This window comes from Carcharhinus amblyrhynchos, chromosome 1 (genome assembly GCF_965287045.1).
Source record: "Carcharhinus amblyrhynchos chromosome 1, sCarAmb.v2.hapA, whole genome shotgun sequence".
In the NCBI taxonomy this organism is placed as follows: Eukaryota; Metazoa; Chordata; class Chondrichthyes; order Carcharhiniformes; family Carcharhinidae; genus Carcharhinus; species Carcharhinus amblyrhynchos.
Window position 1 is genome coordinate 46,569,770 of NC_137324.1, and position 22,799 is coordinate 46,592,568.

Sequence of the window (22,799 nt, forward strand, 5' to 3'; positions counted from 1 at the left end):
TGAATATCCATCTCCTGTTCATTTGCTGGTTGATTTAACAGCCAGATGCAGCCTGGTGGGTCAACTGGCATTCACAGTAAATTCTGGCAGAGTGACAACTGGATATTTATGTTGACCACCTCAAATTTAAGTTTGCCAGCATTCTGGTGATGGTGAGAATTAAAATCTACCTTCCTCACGATTCGATGAAACCTGTTCATATAGCGCCCATGAAACAACTGAGGTATAGGATTGCCCTCATTTGGATTACTGATGTCATATAGAACATAGAACACTACAGCACAAACAGGCCCTTCGGCCCATGAGTTGCGCCGATCACATCAATACCTACCAATCTATAGACCTATCTATAACCCCCAATCCCATTAAATTCCATATACTCATCCAGAAGTCTTTTAAAAGACCCCAGCGAGTTCGCCTCCACCACCACTGACGGCAGCCGATTCCATTCACTCACCACCCTCTGAGTGAAAAACTTACCCCTAACATCACTTCTGTACTTGCCTCCCTGCACCTTCAATCTGTGTCCTCTCGTAGCGACCATTTCAACCCGGGGAAATAGCCTCTGAGAATCCACCCTATCTATTCCACTCAACATTTTATAAACTTCTATCAGGTCGCCTCTCAACCTTCGTCTCTCCAGGAAAAGAGTCCCAGCTCCCTCAACCTAACTTCATAAGGCATGCCTCCCAGTCCAGGCAACATCCTTGTAAATCTCCTCTGTACCCTCTCAATAGCTTCTACGTCCTTCCTATAGTGAGGCGACCAGAACTGCGCACAGTACTCCAAATGAGGCCTGACAAGGGTCTTATAAAGTTGCAGCATTACCTCCCGATTCCTAAACTCAATCCCTCGATTAATGAAGGCCAGTACACCGTACGCCTTCTTGACCACATCCTCCACCTGCGAGGCCGATTTAAGAGTCCTGTGGACCCGGACCCCAAGATCCTTCTGCTCTTCAACGCTACTAAGACTCCTGCCCTTGATAGTGTACTCGTTCATCCCATTGGTTCTGCCAAAATGGACGACTACACATTTATCTGTGTTGAAGTCCATCTGCCACTTCTCCGCCCAGTCCTGCATCCTATTTATGTCCTGCTGCAACTTTTGACATCCTTCCAGACCATCCACAACACCACCGACCTTCGTGTCATCAGCGAACTTACTTACCCATCCCTCTACTTCCTCATCTAGGTCATTTATGAAAATGACAAACAGCAAGGGTCCTAGAACAGATCCCTGGGGCACTCCACTGGTGACTGACCTCCATGCCGAAAAAGACCCATCCACAACCACTCTCTGCCTTCTGCGGGCAAGCCAGTTCTGGATCCACAAGGCCAAAGACCCTTGGATCCCATGCCCTCTCACCTTCGCAAGAAGTCTTGCATGGGGGACCTTATCAAACGCCTTGCTGAAGTCCATGTACACCACGTCCACTGCACTTCCTTCATCAATATGTTCAGTCACATTTTCGAAGAACTCAACCAGGCTCGTAAGGCACGACCTGCCCTTGACAAAACCATGCTGACTATTTCTGATCATGTCAAACCTCTCCAAATGCTCATAAATCTTGTCCCTCAGAAGCCTCTCCATCAGCTTACCAACCACTGAGGTCAGACTCACCGGTCGGTAATTTCCCGGGCTATCTCTGTTCCCTTTCTTGAAAATAGGAACTACATCCGCAATCCTCCAATCCTCTGGAACCTCTCCCATCTCCATTGACGACGCAAAGATCATCGCCAGGGGCTCTGCAATCACTTCCCTCGCCTCCCACAGTATCCTGGGGTACATCCCATCTGGTCCCGGCGACTTATCTATCTTGATAGAATTCAAAAGTTCTAACACATCCTCCTCCTTAATATCCACATACTCAATCTTTTCCATCTGCTGCAAAACTGTAGCAAAATCTCCCAGATCAGTTTCCACTGTGAATACTGAGGCAAAGTACTCATTAAGCACCTCTGCCATTTCCTCTGGTTCCACACAGACCTTTCCCCCTTCACCTTTTATAGGTCCTATCCCTTCTCTTCTCATCCTTTTACTTTTCACATATTTATAGAAGGCCTTGGGATTCTCCTTAATCTTACCCGCCAAGGCCTTCTCATGACTCCTTCTGGCTCTCCTAATTTCCTTTTTAAGCTCCCTTCTACAATCCTTATACTCCTCAAGATCCTTAACATCTCCTAGTTCCCTGAATCTTTTGTACACCTTTCTTTTCCTCCTTGCTAGGTTCACCACAGCTTTCGTGCACCACGGTTCCCGTGACCTACCAAAACCCCCTTGTCATGCAGAGCTCCAGACAAACATTCCTTGAACATCTGCCACCTTCCTTCGGTACTTTTCCCTAAGAACGCCTCCTTCCAGTTTATTTGTCCAAGTCCTGACTTCTTCGTATTTCCCCCTACTCCAGACAAACACCTTCCTAGCCTGCCTGATCCTATCTCATTCCAATGCAATTGTGAAGGAGATAGAATTATGATCACCATTCCCAAAATGCTCTCCCACCGAGAGATCCATCACCTGTCCTGGTTCATTCGCCAGTACCAGGTCAAGTACAGCCTCTCCCCTCGTAGGCTTATCCACGTACTGCATCAGGAAACCTTCCTGAACACACCTAACAAACTCCTCCCATCCAAACCCCTTACCCTAGGGATATTCCAGTCGATGTTTGGGAAATTGAAGTCTCCCATCACGACAACTCTGTTATTACTACATCTCTCTAGAATCTGTTTCCCTATCTGCACCTCAACTTCCCTGTCACTATTGGGCGGCCTATAGAATACACCCAGCAAAGTTTTCGACCCTTTGCTGTTCCTAACTTCCACCCACAGAGACTCAGTAGATAGTCCCTCCACGGCATCCTCCTTCTCTGCAGCCATGACACTGTCCCTGACCAACAGTGCCACTCCACCACCTCTTCTGCCACCCTCCCTGTCCTTCCTGAAGCATCTGAATCCTGGCACCTGAAGTACCCAGTCCTGTCCCTGAGACATCCAAGTCTCCTTAATGGCCACCACATCACATTCCCAAGCAGCAATCCACGCCCTAAGCTCATCTACCTTATTCACTACACTCCTGGCGTTAAAATATATACACTTCAGCCACTCAGTCTGGGCATTACCCTTCTCCACCCCCTGTCTAACCTCCCTCTCATACTGCCTGCAGTCCTCTCCTACCTGGGAGCTAACCTCTTCTGTCCCAGTCTCCCCATCACAATTCCCTCCCCCCATCCTTTCTAGTTTAAAGTCCCCCCAGTAGCCCTAGCCAGTCTTCCCACCAAGATATTAGCCCCCCTGGGATTTAAGTGCCACCCGTCTTTACTGTACAGGTCACACCTGCCCCTAAAGAGGTCCCAATGATCTAGGAACCGAAATCCCTGCCCTCTGCACCAGTCCCTCAGCCATGCATTCAGCCTCCACCTCATTCCATTCCTGCCCTCATTCTCCCGTGGCACAGGCAGCAATCCTGAAATTACTACCTTCGCTTTCCTCTTCCTCAGCTGCCTACCCAGTTCCCTATAGTCCCTTTTCACGACTGCCTCCCTCTTCTTGCCTACGTCAGCAGTACCTATATGCACTACAACCTCTGGTTCCTCACCCTCCTCCTTCAGGATGTCTGGGACACGCCCAGAGACATCCCGGATCCCAGCTCCAGGGAGACAAACCACCATCCACGACTCACGTCTACGTCCACAAAAACGCCTGTCCGCCCCCCTCACTGTGGAGTCCCCTATTAGCACTACCTTTCTGCTCTCTTTTTTAATTTTTTGACATACTGGCTCAGCTCCAGAGACCGGGCCACCGCTTCCTCCCTTAGATGAGCTGTCCCCCCCAGTAGTACTCAGGCAGGAGTACTTATTTTGAAGGGGGACATCCACCGGTGTGCTCTCCATCACCTGAGGTTTCCCTTTCCTAATAGTTACCCAAGTGCCTTCTTCCTGTTGCCCTGGTGTGACTACTTGCTGATAGCTCCTATCTATAACCTCCTCACTCTCTCGAATGAGCCGAAGGTCCTCGAGCTGCATTTGCAGCTCCTTAACCTGGTTCCGTAGGGACTGCAGCTCCACACACCGAGCACAGGTGTGAATGTCTGGTAGACCAGGAGCTTCCAAGACCTCCCACATGTTGCACTGGCAACAACATACTGGCCTCACACTCATACTTGCCCCTTTTAGTAACCCAGAGGAAAAAGCAAAAAAAACTTATAACTTACCTTGCCTCACCCTTATCTCTTTGGCCCTGTGAGCCAAAGCCCTTACAGCACACTCAAAAACAGAAGCAGTCTTACCTGCTCTCAGTCAGAGCCCCCTTCTCTCTCTCTCTCTCTCTTTTTTAGGTTAGAGGAGGGGGGAGAGCTGGGATACTCTACCTATGTAGAGTATCAGGAATCCCCTCCGGTCTAATTTATAGTAAGGTAAAAACAAACATGACCCGAGTGCCCTAGCAACTACTTCCGGTGCAAAAATTAAAGCAAAAAAACTAAAACAAAGTTAGTTTTAAAAAAAAGACAGAAGTCGCTGTACTCACCCACAAGCTCTCCACTCGCAAATCGCAGTCTCTCTTCAGTGCTCCCACGGAACAATGAGGCCGGATCCCCGAGGTAAGTACACTTTTAAAGGTGAAAAAAAAAACTTGACCCGAGTGCCCTAGCAACTACTTCCGGTGCAAAAATTAAAGCAAAAAAACTAAAACAAAGTTAGTTTTAAAAAAAAGACAGAAGTCGCTGTACTCACCCACATGCTCTCCACTCACAAATCGCAGCCTCTCTTCAGTGCTCCCACAGAACAATATAAGGCTAGAAAACTGCCAAGCCTACCTATCTGCCACATGCATGACTAAAATACGTGGTAAATTCTTAGTGGCTTTTCAAGTCACTTAGCTGTTCCAGTCAACTAATAATCGTCCAGATCCAGAATTAAATGTGACCTTTCAATAAAAGTGGTCAGTTGAAAGAGCATACTAAAAATGTTCATATACATTTTATTTTTGTTCAGATGCCAACTAACGTCCTCTGTGGTTCCTATACTTCCATTTCCACATATTTTATGGATTGATTCTTTCCACGAAGGACAAGTCTAAATCTAGACTGGAAATCCAAGCTTATCTGAATTTCTCCAGTTCGACTAAGCTTGGCTAGAATTAAGCTTTGCTGGTTTAGGAATACTGATTTCCTTCCAAATTGTACATCTTCTAAGATATGTGAGCTGAAGAGAAAGTTGGAGTTGGGCCAGATTTCCGCTGTTAATATTGATTATGATGGTTATTGAAGTATTTTGAATATGGCTATGCGATTGGTTGTGTTACGTCAGTCAGGGTTTAACCACATATTCAGAACAAGGTCAGCTTTCTTTTCTCTACCTTTCAATTTCTGTTTTTCTTTTCTCCCTCTGTTCAAGCCTGACCTTCATTTCAATCTGCTTGATGACCCATCGAGCCTGCATCAATTACAATCCTACCCAGACCCTATCCCCGTAACCTCACACATTTACCCTGCTAATTCCCCTAACACTAGAAAACAATTTAGCACGGCCAATCAACCTAACCCATACATTTTTGGACTGTGGGAGGAAACTGGAGCACTCAGAAGAAGCCCATGCAGACACAGGGAGAACATGCAAACTCCACACAAACAGTGACCCAAGCCGAGAGTGGAACCCGGGTACATGCACTGTGAGGCAGCAGTGTTAACCGCTGTGTCACTGTGTAATTTATTTATTTTATCATAAGTCTTTTAATGATTTAGGCAACGTTTGAAGTGTTGTACAAGTATTGTTGAGCTCCTTTAAATGGTTAGATGCCTTTATATTTTACATTTATTGAGAAACCAGTTGAAAAAGCAAAACTGCAAGTGTTGCGTATCACTAAGGTTGAGAAGATTAAGTGATGAAATATTTGTGGTCAGAAACATTTTGGTGTATGCCTATGACTTTTGGATCACTACAGAGGAATGGCATTTAAAAAGGGTTAACTTATTTTTTAACTGGTTGAAAAACATTGAAATATACTCATTTGAACATTTGCTGATGACCTATTTCTTGTTGCTCCTAGGTCGAGGTGACAGATGTTCCATTTCATACAATCACTGATGCATATATAGGGAAAGAACACATTATACAAGTTGCTGCTAAGGACAGCGAGGTTGGCACCTGGAGTGAATGGAGTAAGGCTGTACATGCTACCCCCTGGACACCATTGACACCAAGTTATGAGCCCGAAGAGAACATTAGCAATGGTACGTCAGAGCTGCCAGCTTCTCTGTTTTATACCTCACGTGACATATGGAAGTATGGTGAAACTCAAACATGAAAAGCAAATGACAACATCATTAAAATAATAAAGGAGAGAGAATTTATGCCTGCTGGGGTCTGCCACTGGTATGTGGATATGCATGTGTAGGTGTGCATGTGTACATACCTATATATATAATTTAGTTTGAGACATGACTTTGAACTGAATCCTGAGCAGATGAACATCCAAATTTTGTTTCACAAATGCCTTCACATTCTGCTAAAATGGCAGAACAAACGTTTGTACTTTTCTGTTGCTTTATCTCGCATCTTCTCTGGTGGTGTTAATCCTTGGGATTACATCAATGGGTGGCATACGGGCAGCACGGTGGCACAATCGTTAGCACTGCTGCCTCACAGCGACAGGGACCTTGGTTCAATTCTAGCCTCGGGTCACTTTCTGTGCGGAACCTGCGTGGGTTTCCTCCGGCAACTGTGGTTTCCTCCCACAGTCCAAAGATGTGCAGGTTAGATTGATTGTCCATGCTAAATTAACCTAGTGTCAGGAGGATTAGCAGGGTAAATGTGTAGGGTTACAGTAGTGGGTGCTGGGTGGGATTGTGGTCGGTGCAGACTTGATGGGCTGAATGGCTTCCTTCTGTACTCTAGGATTCTGTGATACATGATTTGGCTCCTCCAGCCCATGTTCAAGTGGTGCTTGTTTAGTGTGAGCCTGGATGGTGAACATAAAAAACTGTTTCATTGTGAGTCAACATAGCAGACCCTGTCAATGTCAATGTGCATACACTTGCCACTGAATGGCAATCAGGAGAAATAATCTAGCATACATGTTTCTCTCCTTAGTCTTGGATAAGGGGGTGGGGAGGAGGAGTTATTAGGGAAAATTCTAATTTCTGTCCAGTGCTAACAGGACAGAACAGGTATTAAATTCCAAGATGGGCTCTTAGCGCCCCTTTCCCACCCCTGTGGCCATTGTTTTCTTGGAAGCCTGTCTGGTTCAGGTAGGAGACACATGAATAAAGGCACGTTTGGACCTCATTAAGAGCTCAATATAATTTTGTGTGATTATTGTGTGGAGCAGCTGCTGAACCACTCAGTAAAACCTGGCAGGCACTCAGTTAAATTTAAAACTTGTCCTTGTGGAGTGCCCTACAAGGGAAATATGGAGTGTTGCAGCCATGAGCACCTTTGCAGTCTGCAAAAATCACCCCAATTGCAACAGTGACTTACCTGCTGGTGGCCTCTGGGTTGCTCAGTTTTCATAGTTTACAATCCGGCAAGCTGCATCTGAAAGCTGCAAGCATTAAAATCACATCTTCACCACCATTCTCCCCCACCTCACCATCCCACTGTGTGTAGTTAACATCTGTTTAAACATGTCAATAATGGGTGGAATTTTTCACCCCCCCCACCCCATCCCCAATTGTGGTTTTTTTTCCGGCAGTGAACATGGCTCATCATTGACTGCCAATGGGATCTTCCAGTCCCGCCGATGTCTACAAAGTTTTCATAGTTCACCCATGCTGCCACTGCCAGGAACCCGCCACAGGGCCAGAAGATCCTGTTGGCCAGAATGGCTGGAAAATCTGGGCCAGTGAGTTGAAAACCACAGGACTGTTATTCACTCAGATATAACACCTACTGAAAGACAACCTTCCATCCATTGGCCAGTCTAGTGTCAGGGTGGCACAGTGGTTAGCACTGCTGCCTCACAGTACTAGGGACTTGGGTTCAATTCTGACCTTAGGCGATTGTGTGTAGTTTGCATATTCTCCCCGTGTCTTTGTGTGTTTCCTCTGGGTGCTCCAGTTTCCTCCCACAGTCGAAAGATATGCAGGTTAGGTGGATTGGCCATGCTAAATTGCTCCTTAGTGTCCCAAGACGTGTAGGTTAGATGGATTAACCATGGGACATGTGTGGTTATGAGATAGGGCAGGGAATGGGCATGGGTAAAATACTATGCCAGAGAGTCGGTGTGGACTGAATGGGCTGAAAGGCCTCTTCAGCACTGGAAGGATTCTATGTTTCTATCCTGGGTGTACTTTCAGGAAAGATCATTGCTAAGCATTCCAAAAACTGGCATGATAACACCTTCTTAAAAACAAGTGAAAACAAAATTTCAGACAGCTTCCAAAAAAGTTCAGGCAATTTTTGATGAATATTATTCCACAGCACAACATTAGTCCCAACCGCAAAAGCCCAAGGGCTGATCAGTGTGTGAAATGGGAAACACAGCCACAGAACTCAACATTTTTCTGTTGTTGAGAGCCTGACTCACTGAGACAGTGTAACATGAGCTTAACTGGCATCCCACCTGTATCTGAATGTCAAAGCCAAGTGAAAATTCCTGCAACGGTAAGATCCTTCATCTGCACAATTATTCATTCGAGCAAACAAAAAACAAATTCATATCTAAAGAAAAAGTCAACAAAGTGAAATAACATTTTAAAGGGTAATTTTACTAGACTGACTCCCAGGATGGGACTTACAGGATGGGAGCAAGTGTCTCAGATTTTTCTCAGTCCCCTGACTCTTGTCTGGCAAGCTTCCATGTTAGGAGCAAAAGGAACAACTTGTGTTTATTCAGCAACTTATTGCTTTTCCCAGGAACAGTGAAATGCATAGTTGTGCATAATAAGTCTGTGAATGCTACATAAGCAATAGCACTCAACTATTTTGTGTGCCAGGAAGTTCCAAAAACAATAATCTCCAGTTCTTTCTCCATGGATGCTGCCAGAACTGTTGGGATTTCCAGCACTTTCTGTTTTTATCAAAGGTAGTTAATCTATGGGCGGGATTTTCCGGTTGTGTTCACTCCAAGACTCGAGGTCAACGGACCTTTGCATAGTCCACACCACCTCCCCCCTCCGCACACCCCCCCTCCCCCCGCCTGTTACGATTCCCGTGGTGAGCGGGCCAGGAAAATTCCACCATATTTTGTGGTTTTGGTTGAGAAAGAAATATTGACCAGAACACCAAGGCAGCTCTGTGCTTTCCATGTAATTTTGAATACTTGTTAAATCTCTAGAAGGGCAGACAGAGACACATGCAAGTAGAACCCCACCAGCCATGCTGAACATTTAAGACCTTTAAGTCAGCATAAACCCAGAGGGGAATTTTCCTGTCCCACCCACCATGGGAATACTAGCGGGCTAGGGGGCGGACCATGCAAAGGTCTATTGACCAGAGGCAGGGTTTTCCGGTCTTGGGATGAGCGCATTTGGAAAAGAACGCGCTTGCCCCAAGGCAGTTTTAAGAGTGGGCCTTTGACTGAGATGTAATAGCAACAGGCTAACAGTAATAATTACAAGCTGTCAACTATTGAATATTGGGATACTGTAAAGTTGATGCTGTCAATTTGACAATTCTTTTATTGCTGTGACAGAACCTTTAACTGGTACAACACCAAGTGCTGAAGCCAACAAGCAAAATAACAATTCTATAAGAGTGGAATCATCCATGACACTGTTCCTTGGCATGATCCTGATTTTATTTATCTGGTAAGGTGCAGCATTCCTTTATTTTCACAATTGTATTTTTATCGGGGAAATGCCTATTTAGTGAAACCATTGCTTAAACCCTTGAACCAAATGTTGTGATTGCGCATTGTGTTGCATTTTGTGGAACTGATTCAACTATTGCGACATGTAGGGGTAAACATAATAGTGTCCCTGACACACAACTTACTTTGGCAATTCTGACACAGATCAGTGCAGCTGGTAATTTCCATCTAGTTCACATAATGGACAAAGTTTCCAGCTGGCCACAAATCTAGAATATCGATATCTGTGCTTCACTACTCACGGAACATTGCTGCCATCTACATGAGGAGTGCTAATTTTAAAGATGTCTTGGGAGAGTTGCTGGGTTGGAGGAAATTACTGAGATAGGACCACAGAGGGGATTGAAAACAAGGATCAGGATTTTAAACTCAAGATGTTGCTTAACCAGGACCCAGTGTACACCTGTGAGCACAGGGGTGATGACGGAATGGGACTTGGCAAATTAAGATACAGGCAGTAGAATTCTGGATGATTTCAATTTTTACGAAGGGTTGACTATGGGGGGAGCAATAAATGGCAGGGCCATTAAGAGTATAGAAACACAGAGGGACCTAGATGTGCAAGTTCACAAATCCCTGAAGGTGGCAGCACAGGTGGAGAAGGTGGTGAAGAAGCCATATGGTATGCTTGCTTTTATAGGAAGGGGTATAGAGTATAAAAACTGGAGTCTGATGTTGCAGCTGTATAGAACGCTGGTTAGGCCACATTTGGAGTACCGTGTCCAATTCTGGTCGCTGCACTACCAGAAGGACGTGGAGGCTTTAGAGAGAGTGCAGAGAAGGTTTACCAGGATGTTGCCTGCTATGGAGGGACTTAGCTATGAGGAGAGATTGGGTAGACTGGGGTTGTTCTCACTGGAAAGATAGAGAATGAGGGGAGACCTAATAGAGGTGTACAAAATTATGAAGGGTATAGATAGGGTGAATAGTGGGAAGCTTTTTCCCAGGTCGGAGGTGACGATCACAAGGGGTCACGGGCTCAAGGTGAGAGGGGCGAGGTATAACTCAGATATCAGAGGGACTTTTTTACGCAGAGGGTGGTGGGGGCCTGGAATGCACTGTCAAGTAGGGTGGTGGAGGCAGACGCGCTGGCATCATTTAAGAATTACCTGGATAGTCACATGAGCAGACTGGGAATGGAGGGATACAACGAATGGTCTAGTTGGACCAATGAGCAGCACAGACTTGGAGGGCCGAAGGGCCTTTTTTCTGTGCTGTACTGTTCTTTGTTTTTTGTTCTTTTATGGGATACCAGCCTGAAGTGCATTTGAATAGTTGGGTTTAATGGTAGCTATCACATTAATTGCAGCATATGAATATTTACAATGAATAATTACAGCACATATGAATATTATAATGATAGATTACCATGTATTGCATTAAGAAAATGTGGTGAGCATCACGGAGAAAGCAAGGGAAGTAGACAGTTTCAATCAGGCAGCCAGCAGTGAGAGGGCGAGGTGGTCCATTAAAGATAACAAGGTAAGAGTTATTAAAGAAAATGGAATGCAGGAATGGTAATTACAGCTGAAGAAAGGGGATCATTGGAGGAGCTGCAGAGAATGACAACAACGAAGCAGAGAAACAGGTTGCTGAAGCAAAAAATTGATCAGATTATTTATGGTGGTTAGGGATATTCCAGTCACAAGTTGGGCCTGCAATATGGCTCAAATTATCACTTGAATTTTACATTGATCTAATTCTTCCTCGACTAAATTCTGTAAATATTTAAAAAATACAGATTCTTCACAAATTAGACCTGATGTAAAATGCATATCTGTTTGTCTGTTGCAAGCCATGAATTCCTTTTACCTCAAAGGGATTATTTTTGTGAAGACTTCTCAGTACAATGCTGTGAAAATGCCCAGTGGATTAACAGCATCGCTGGAAATTACATGTTATACTTGTGAGAAGATGGTTATGCAAGCAGTTGTTGACAATGCTGCTATGTCACAGTGCAGCTGACTTACATTCCAGTGCACTGTGCAAAGCACAGCTGGAGCATTTGGACATCTGTTTGGAAAAGGACTCAACAGTCAAAAATGTTACAATGGCCCATTGTCAAAAATACAGGTATAGATTCCAGTCCTTTATTCTGAGTTAACTCTTGGGGTTAATTTACCTGTTGCACTGCCAAGGCCATCACCCTGAATCTACGTACACTATTATTTCAGCATCTTGGAATTCCTTACCAGTGCCACTGTGAGAACATTATCACCAAAAAATATGAGGAGCTTCAGGAATTTCTCAGCCCAATAGCTTCCTTCAGTTTTTTTTTTGTGGCTTGATTCTATTGGCAGATACCCTAGCTGCAATACTAGTGACATAAAGGCCCACCATTGATCTGTAAAATGATCAGCCTTTACATCAGTGTGCATCCCTAACCATTGGTAAACATATGTACATACAGACTGAAGTAGATTGCCTGGTCTATTGAGCCTATCCGAGTAACGGTGCAACAAAGAATCACGATTCCAAGTGTTCCTTCAGGAGCATATATCAGAATATTGGCAACTGTAGCAGTGTGGCCAGATAAAGTCCATACCATTTTGGTACATTTCTTTAAATGATGAAAAATTGAAAATAATATTGTTCCAAGTCAAAATGGTGTGTGACTTGGAGGGGAACTTGCAGGTGGTTGTGTTCCTATGTATCTGCTGCTCTTTTCCTTCAAAATGAGCAGGAGTTGAGAGTTTGGAAGGGGCTAACAAAATTTAGCACGTTACTGAAGTCCATCTTGTAAATGGTACACATTGTTGCCACTTTGCATCAGTGGTAGAGGAAGTGAATGTTTAAGATAGTGGATTGGATGCTGATCAAGTGAGCTGCTTTATCCAAAAACCTGGTTAAAGTTTCTTGAGTATTGCTGAGTTTTTCAGAGCGAGGGAGATCTCCTAGAAATGAATAAAATTCTAACAGGGTTAGATAGACATTGGAATTTGGAACAGGAGTAGGCCATTCAGCCCCTCGAGCCTAGGACCTCCCAAACATCAGCTGAAGGGTAAGGTGGATGAATCTGCTGCTATCCTTCCTGGAGGAGAGCTCACCTGCATATTCAGTGTGATATGGTTGATCTGATTGTGATCTGATCTGATTCCGCCTACTCTCGATAACTTTTCACTCCCTTGTTAAGCAAGAATCTATCCAACTCTACCTTAAGAATATGCATTGACCCTGCCTCCAGGGCAGGAAAGAATTCCAAAGATTCATTTCTGTTTCAAATGGAAGATCCCCATGTTTAAACTGTGTCCCCTGGTTCTAGTCTGTGCAAAGAAACATCCTTTCAGAACCCACAGCCTAGGCCCCGCAGAATCTTATCTGTTTCAAGAAGATCACTTCTCATTCTTCTAAACGTCAATGGATACAGACCCAGCCTGTCCAATCTTTCCTCATAAGGTAGCGCCTCCACCATCCCAGGTATCAGAGAAGTGAATCTTCTCTGAACTGCTTCGAATGCATGTATATCATTCTTAATTAAAAAGAGGCCAAAACTACACACAGCAGACAAGATGTAGTCTTACTTTGTGTACACATCTTACTTTTATGTTACATTCTGCCTGCAAGAAGTAACAGTTGTACATTTGCCTTCCCTATCACTTGCTGCTCCGGTATAGTAACTTTTCCCAACTCATATACCAGAACGTCCAGATCCCTCTGTAATGCAGAATTCCACAAACATTGCAATTTAAATAATATGCTGCTTTTCTATTCTTCCTGCCACTACATTCACATTTTCCAACATTATAATCCATCTGCCCCATTTTCCTTCTGGTTCACTCAACTAGCTATGTCCCTTTGCAGACCCCACAGGCAGAATTCTCCCATTTTGAGACAAAGGGACAGGGGCTGGGGGGGTGCGGTGTTGTGGCTACGGCTGCACCATTCCCGCTGGTCAGAATGTTGGGATCTCATGCCAGAATCTGTGCTTGGAATCAGATTAATTATGTGCATGCAAACTCTCCTCCAAATCACCCGGCAGGCCAGCAGTGGGTTTATCCATCCACCCCCTCATCTGATGTTTGGAAGGTCCTGGAATCATATTTATATGCCAGTCCAGGACATTAGTATTACACTCTCACCAGAGCAGAATGGCAGCAACTCAAAGGAAAAAGGCTTAGCAGCCTCAAGGAGAAGTCTGTTCCTTGATTCAATCACTCTTCCCCCCAAGCCCATTATCTGCGAGGCTCCCATTCCCCACTGGGACCTCCAGTCACCACATTTGGAGTCTTCATGCATTCCCTTTCAGTAAATAGTGTGACATCTGTTGTATATTTGGAGCTGTCGCTTTAGTAGTCTAGCCGTGTGTTTAGTTTGTGCTTTGCAGATTTGCCTAGCCCAGATCAAGCCTCTAAAGTCAATAACTTACTAATAACCCTGTACTGTTGTTTTCACCCAGCCCACAAGCTATCATAGAAAGTCATAGAATCTTACAGTGCAGAAGGAGGCCGTTTGGCCTATCGAATCTGCACCAACCACAATTCCACCCAGGCCCTATTCCTGTAACCCCTCATATTTACCCTGCTAATCCCGACACTAGGGTTAATTTAGCATGGCCAATCAACGTGGTCAGCACATCTTTGGATTGTGGGAGGAAACCAGAGCACCCAGAGGAAACCCATGCAGTCACAGGGCGAACGTGCAGACCAAACAAACAGTGACCCAAGGCCGGAATTGAACTCAGGTCCTGGCACTGTGAGGCAGCAGCACTAACCACCGTGCCACTCCTATCCAACAAGTGAAGTATATGACAGTTTCCCTTTGACCCCTTACTTGTGAACTTTTCATGCAGCCTTGCGGGACCCAGCTTCTTTCCCTTTGGTCTTCCCTCTGCCTTCCATTACCCACTCCTTGCCTCTCTGCCTGCCATTGTAAGTGCTTGTCAGCCCCGCAACCCCACCTCCTTGCACAGCCCACTTATCTTCATCAGGCTAGTCCTTCAACCAGCAACCCCCTCCCCCTGCCTCCACCCTCACCTTGCGCTCCATCCCCAGACCCCTAAATTTCCCCAAGCTCAGGCGCTATACTGATCTGACTCAGTGTTATAGGATGGTCAAAGGGTGCTTGTCCATGAAGACCAACTTTGCATGCAGATGAAGGCAGAAACCAGATGCCCTGGCAGAGTGGTGAACAGTGCATCAGGAGCAGTGCAGCACCATGTCAAAAAGTTGTTGCACTCACTCCAAAGACTCTTGCGAACTGAATGTGCACAGCACTCTTTAGCAATCAGATTTTTGACTGGCACGGTTTTACCCTGGCATGATGCAAGATTGGCCTGATGGGCTGTTTTAATGAACATTCATTAGATGCAAAGAGGATTCGTACCACCAGCCAATGGGACAATCTACCCCCCATTAACCTTCCATTGGGAGAATTGCAACGTGATATTACACTGGAGGATTTCTGACTTTTCAGCTCTTGTTAGCCTCTCTACTGCCACACATCAGCAAACAGAAGGATTCCGCCCCTTATGTCCTCCTCACAACTTACTTTCTTATCTTTATGTCATCAGCAAATCTGAGCAACCATAGGCTGGATTTTCCAGCCTTCCCACCAGTTGGATCTTCTGGCCCTGCCTAAGGTGACCCCCTCACACTGGGTTTCCTGGAGGTGAGACAGGGCAGCACGGTAGCACAGTGGTTAGCACTGCTGCCTAACAGCTCCAAGGATCTGGGTTCGATTCCCAGCTTGGATCACTGTCTGTGTTGAGTTTGCACAGTCTTCCCGTGCCTGCATGAGTTTCCTCTGGGTGCTCCGGTTTCCTCCCACAGTCTAAAAGACGTGCTGGTTAGTACATTGACCCGAAAAGGCGCCAGAGTGTGGCAACTAGGGGAATTTCACAGTAACATCATTGCAGTGTTAATGAAAGCCTTACTTGTGACTAATAAATAAACTTTACTTTAGAAATGTCATGAAAAGCATTGTATACAGCAGCGAGACTGAAAGATCCCACCAGTGGTCAATGGCAAGCCATTTCCGCTGGGAAAAGTACGCTGCAGGGCAACCTGAGAATCCCATTCCCATATACCCAGTCCCTTAATCCAAGTCATTGATAGAAATTGTTGAAATTTGGCCACTGATGAGGGACAGCCCTTTCCCAATTGGGTCAGACCTCTCCCTTTGTTCCTACTTCATTCCCCTCTCAGAAACATCCCCTCACTCTCCTACTCCTCTCTCTAACCAATCTAAACACTCTGAGCACAAGATCACAAACTTACCTGCTCCAGAGATCCAGTCCTGCCAGTGGTCAATGACCCCTTCGTGGTCTACTGGAACTGATGGAGGTGCCAGACAAACCAATTGACCAGCAGCTCCATAGGGTGAGACTTACTCCCCAAGAGGGGTGGAAGTCCTACTCAGTCCTTCTTAATCTCCCCACCTCTTTTGCTCTGCTGAGCTTTATGGCCAATGGTAGGTTGGCACAGAGCATGTTGGCTTCATGCTGATATTGTTTCTGCAGGGGTGGGGGTTGGGGGAGGCATGTTGGCCCTGTCCCATGTTGTTCAGCCCAGTGTGTCGGAGTCTTTCTCATTGAGATGTGCCTTTTCTGAGTATTGTGAAATAGCTCTTTAAATGTTAAAACTGTTTCTAAATCTTAAAATGCCCACACCCCAACTCTTCATTAGAATACCCACCCAACCACGTTCCCCCAATTAACCCAGTTCAGGAGCTAAAACATCCCTATCCCCAGGAGCTAAAAATGGCCTACTACTGCTCCTAAGTCTTATGGTTACACCCCTCCCCTACTTGCTCTATGCCTGAAGCTACCCATTGGGTCACATACAGCCTGGAATGGGGTCACACCAGGAAAAAGTTTGGGAAGGCTGCTTTATGATTTGTACAAGAGTTTCACTAAAAAAATCACAACAACCAAACAAACCCACCAATGTACATCAATTAAAGATTTCAAACAGTCTTTGAACTCTGCCCTTTTCACTCTGAGCTCCTTGTAAATACAAATGTATTACACTAAAGATGAATGTGAAGTGCTTTGTTACCTCTTCAATTAATCAAAACTGTCAGGACTGAATGTTTTCAAATCCTCATGCTAATTCATGATGGATAGCAGGAAGAACAGTTTGTGTTTCCTCTTAATTTGATGCTCTGCTATATTCCAACATGCAGGAAAGCAATCTGTGGTTGATATGATTTTACTAATTCCCATGGCTATTGAACAACACGCAAGTGTCTGCACTCTTTAAACATTAATGAAAACTAAAGACTGCATGATTATATGGTGGGTTGTAACTCCATTTAGGATGTTGCCTTCTGATCAAGGTTCCTAGGTGTAGTTCGGTTTAATTGAACAACTTAAGTGAAAGAACAGGGCCCACTGATTTAGAAGGAGCTAGAGGAAAAGATTGTAAATCAATAAACAGTGGTGGGGTTTTAAAGTGTGCAACAAGTCAGAGAGAGACTGAGAACTTTCATAGTTAACTTATGTTTACTTTGACTTAATGACCATGTTCTTTGGAGAGGAGCAGGACTTTTAAAAGATTGCCCATGCCTCAGCTGGAATTTTTCAGCCATTTGTGCCTGCAGGATTTTCTGATCCTGCCATCAGTTCAACTCTGCCACAGGTTTTCCGGTGGCTAGGGTTGCATTCAATAGGTAAGCCCACTGATAACATCAGGACCACCGGTGGGCAGGCTCCGCCACAGTGAAACATGCAGCAGGTTGTGCAGAAAGTCCTGCACCTGTTCTCCTGGGTTGAAACAAAAAGGCAAAAGCAAAGATAGAAGGAAAACCAATTAATAAGGAAATTAAGAATTGTGAAACGAAAACTTTGGAAATAATGTTAAATAATTGTTATCATTTTCATATAATGTATTTGGTATAAGTGGGATAACAACCCAGTAAAAACTAGTTTCTGTGATCCATCAGGGGTAAAATCTCAGCAAACGATAAGACTAACAACACACAGCACTGAATTTGTTGTTGAATCAATGTCACGAAAAGTACGTTGTTCTAAACGGTCGTTCAATCTCATAACCCATCACTGTATCTCTAATGAACTACGCACATCCAATCTGTTATTTCACCTTTGCATAAAAATCCACAGAGGCAAAAAAAGGTGTTCTTATTTTCAAATGGAAATGCACTATGGGTCATTCAGCACCTGAAAGGGAAACTTGTTGACGTGGTTGAAATGGAACTTTCTGATTTTCGTTTGATGGTAAAGGGGTGGGTCAGAAAATGAATCAGACAGTTTTGAGAAATAGTCAGATACATTAAAATTGATAAGCAGAAAAATGTTTTTTTTAAGTTTCTTAAATACAATAGCATCAGACCACTCAAAGTGGAACCTTTATAATTAGCTCTCAGCATTGTTGCCTAAATTATGGATAAGCATCATATTGAGCAACTTCTTATAATGTTCTCTCCATTGTCAATGAGTCATTATTGCCTTATCCAGAGTTTGAGTGTCATTATTGAAGAATAATGCTTCCCGTGGCTAACAGAATATCTTACATTAGACAGATTAAAGTAGAGACCTTTGACCCTATTTTACATATATAGTAGAAACAGATACTTTCACTTGGAAATTTATCTAACAACACTTTTCTTTTTGTTCAACAGATGATTACTTTTGCTTTCCTGTAATCAAAGACAAAAGCAAATATGAGAATCCATGCTTTTTATTTTGCACATGTGGATGTGGATCCAATGCATCTCTTTTTCAACGTTATTCCTTAAAAAAAACTCATAGGAATGTGAAGCTCCGATCCCTGTGAAAGTTCACTGGACACAGACACATAAACTCAAGGAATGCAAAAGCATGGATCCCTACCGGACACATCGTTCTGCAGATATATTTTTTTGATGGGCAAACGAATACCATTTAATCTTGCATCTGATGAGGAAAATATTTTCAAAACTTAATGTGAAAGAAACCAACCACATACAGCTAAATCATCATGCCAAAGACACCGTGATCTCCATAAACGTTTGACCACAATGCTCTGCTTTTTGAAATACCTGCATCTGTGTAGCGATAGCGGACGCTAATAGATGACAGGATACTGTTTGTAACAGTACTGTGAAACCTTTCAGCTTAAGGATTGTGGCCTGTAATTTTATCACAGTTGTTTTAAAACAATTTTTTGTACTTATGGCTGACATGAAATGATGGACTGTAATGCTCCACTATGAACATTATATCCTGATATGCCTGTGATGGACTGCATTGATTTTTTTACTGGAAAATGTATTTGTATGCTAGTCGATTATAACAGTAGTATTGTTGTGAAAAAAAACACATTATCATTGCTTGTTAGCTTTCTTTAAAAACAAAGATTTTGAAAAGCATAAAAAATGTAATAAGAAGCATTTTAACTTCTCACATACTTTCCAATAATGCAATCTGCATAAACTTGACAGGGCACAGGTCTAACTTAAATTTAGTTGTGCAGGGACAATGACAAGAGTCCTGTATCTGTCTATGAATTAATAATCAGCATAGAATTAGTTTTACAGAAGTCAGTAGCTCAGTCCTAAAAGTTCTTCTGTAAAAGAATTTAACATTTTATCCTGCAAAAATGACTTATTTAACAAGTAGTGGTTAAATGTTAGAAGTAGAATAATAATTAGAAACTTGATCTTTTTTAATAAAAAAGCAAAAATAAGAGCTCACTTATTAAAAAATGGTCATCTAACAGTGATGCCTCATTGAATATGTAGGAAATTGATTTATTTCCAAGGTTCTTTGTGTATATAGAAGCGATTACCATATTCACCAAATCTATTTGAAACTTATGCATTATTCTATGATAATGCACTTACTAAATACCATCTCTTTAAAATAAAGTTCCTCAATAAATCATATTTTTATTTAATAATTTCAAAATTTTACAGTTAAATTAAATCCAACTTCATGCAATTTCATTAACTTAATTTTTATTTCCAAAATGTAGTGTCCATCAAATATGGGAAGGCGATGACCCAGTGATGTTATCACTAGACTATTAATCCAGAAACTCAGCTAATGTGCTGGAGACCCTGGTTCGAATCCCACCACAGGTGGAATTTGAATTCAATAAAAAAAAATCTGGAATTAAGAATCTACTGATGATTATGAAATCTTTGTCGATTGTCTGAAAAATACATCTGGTTCACTAACATCCTCGAGGGAAGGAAATTTGCCATCCTTACCTGGTCCAGCCTGTGTGTGACTTCGGAGCCACAACAATGTGGCTGACTCTCAACTACCCTCTGAAAAGGCCTTTCACTTGTATAAGGGCAACTAGGGATGGGCAATAAATGTAGGCCAGCCACTGACGCCCATGTCCCTTGAATGAATAGTAAAAAAAAATGGGTAACTGCAAACATTCAGTAAAACCTATTACAGAGTTTCTTTTAAGGGAAAGGATGTTGGCTCCATGCTCTAAAGACTCAATGGTTTGTGATAAACTTTGGCCTGAATTTTCAGTCCCAGGTCAGGAGTGTGGAGTTAGGACAATTCCCAGCTCCGCTAATGTGACCCATGAGAAAGTGCTCCAGAAGTTGGGGTTTTCATCCCAAGGTAACAGAGTTCTATAAGAATTGGGTCGGGCAACCCCAAGCAAATGCGAAGCTGCCGGATGCAGACCTTGGGTGACAGATGTACCTTGATGCATCAGCACCTTGTCAGAGTTTATCAAAAGCATTAAAACACAAAACAGCTCTCTAATCCTCACTCTGCATTACCACCACACATGCCCCAGCCATGTTAGCCCATATCCTCTATCTACTCCTATGGCCCCTCATATATGCCAACCTGTGCACCTCATGGACATTTATACTTCCATGCCAATCTATGAATCTCCACCCACCTGCCATGTTCCCCTCATACACTGCCATTGTATGCCCTTCAGCACCCCGACAGCTGATTATAATCTCTTTGTTAACTTAGTGTAAACTGATGTCAACCCATTCCCCCCCCCACAACCACCACCGTTTTCCCTTGCACATCTCATGCCAACTCGCCCAGTCACTTTACATTGGCAGACCTCAAAAGCCTTGCTGAGATTAAATAAAGTTGTATGTGTCTACTTAAACTCCCATTCATAAAATTCCATTCACTAAATTTGTATTCCTTCAATTACATAATCCTTAAAAGACCACATATTCAATTCAAGTATGTGATCCCTTACAAAACAAGCATTGGAATTCACAGTTCTGCTTCAAAGAGTCTATAACCATTTGGAACTGTCAATAAAATTGCAAAATGGAAGTTCCCCCACATGGATAATGGAAGATTGTGATGACAGTTATGCAGCACAAATCCAGTATTCTTAGCACTCAGGCTTATGTCAACAGAATAAAATAGCAAGCAATGTTTTTTTTAAAACATGCCACACAGTGTTTTCAATCATTTAAAGGGCAGGAGTATTAAAAGTTTTGACACTTGTGATAGTTACTTTTGCTACTTTTGACAGTTTCTCTTGACAACTGCTTTTGACATTTTTGATTCTTTCTCTTGACAACTCTTTACAGTTACAATGAGTTTGTACATTTTTTACATACACTCATATCCACTGTTAACAGTCCCAAAAGCCACCTGATCTCCACCAAAAGGTCTTCAGACTTTGGCCTCCACCGCCATTTTCAAAGTGATAGAGAGGCACTTTGTCAATGTAACAATCCAGGCCTTTATCCAAATAAGGACAATTTTAGCTCTAGTCATTCATTTAAAGAATCCTATTGTTTTTTCACTGGCGTTACAATTTTTTTTCGAAATGTAGTCTCTATCTACAAACATACATTAAAACAAGTAGATCTCTTCATATATTTGCATTGTAATAAACATTCAAAAGCAAACCGCAACTACCTACCTGAAGACTTTTTTAAGTTGCTATGGGTCAGTATTCACCTGGCTACCTCTGCATTCAAACCATTGTGGCATGCCCCTTCAGGTGTGTTACTTGGTGGATTGTACATCTTTATCTCTCACAGTTTCTTTATTCTGTGGAGTCCTGATAAGACTATTTCTATTATACCAAAGGGAAAATCACTCAACAGCAATTTATTCTTATCAAAGATGATTACCATTATATTTATTAAAGCTTAGCTTTCTCTTGTTTCCCATAACGTATGTTATGGTTGTACTCTGTTGCATGTGGTTAAATATATCAGAGGTACTCCTGGTGGAAGTTACCCTGCTGTGACTGATGAATGTGGACTCATCCAAATATTGCATTAAAGAGAACAGCATTGAATGACAATTGCTTTATCAAGTTACTCTCTACCATTGTTCCAATTGCTGTAGTCTTTTCCAGAAACTTTTGCTTAAATTACCTGATCTGCTGCAATACACAATGCAGAAACTCCTTCAGTCATAGATGACCACATGACTCATACTTGTGTAATTCCCTATACAAACTTCTAGAAGAGTTTTTACTGTTGTGTACCTCCTTTCTCTCTATTTTGTGAGTAACTGCATCATGTATGAATAATCCAAAACACAATATTTGTGTTTTGCATTTGCGTTTTATCATTTTTCTGTGACAATACTACTTATCAGTGTCCCTATAACCCAGCTTCTATTATATTCCATGTATCAATTTTGAACAGTAAAGTTGAGTTTTTTGGACCTTTACAGCGTAACTTGCTTTTATTGTGTAAATAGAAATTGCACCTGTTTTAAATTAAACAGATCCTGCAGGACAATTGTTCACTGGTCCATGCTCTATGGTCAATCTGTATCAACTTGTCAATCAATCATCTCCCTTTTCTCATGCAGTATAAATTGTTGCTCTGTTTGAAATTTGGCAATGTTGTGTTAGTGCTGAGTACAAGTCTGTGTTGTCTGTATAGCGCACAAGAAACAATACTTTTCACTGTATACTAATACATGTGACAATAATAAATCAAATCCAAATCAAAAAAGTCAAAAAGCTTCAAACCAATGAGCTTTGGGCCATTCTGAGGAATTATTTAAACAAGCACCCAATATATATTTTGGTTCAATCGAACTATACTATTTGAAACAATAAGCCTGCAGTTTCAACTCTT

The 22,799-nt window shown here is 42.9% G+C and overlaps 1 protein-coding gene across 6 annotated transcripts in view; it reads left to right on the forward strand.

The window, feature by feature from the left end:
• The window catches only part of cntfr (ciliary neurotrophic factor receptor), a 403,342-nt gene extending 380,959 nt beyond the window's left edge, over positions 1-22,383 (forward strand). For all 6 annotated transcript variants that reach the window (XM_080217324.1, XM_080217401.1, XM_080217485.1 and 3 more), the window contains 3 exons: positions 6,048-6,231; positions 9,633-9,747; positions 18,387-22,383. In XM_080217324.1, coding sequence (XP_080073450.1) covers positions 6,048-6,231; positions 9,633-9,747; position 18,387 — 300 coding nt within the window. In that variant the 3' untranslated portion in view covers positions 18,388-22,383. The remainder of the gene's footprint in view (positions 1-6,047; positions 6,232-9,632; positions 9,748-18,386) is intronic.
• The last annotated feature ends 416 nt before the right edge of the window (positions 22,384-22,799 follow it).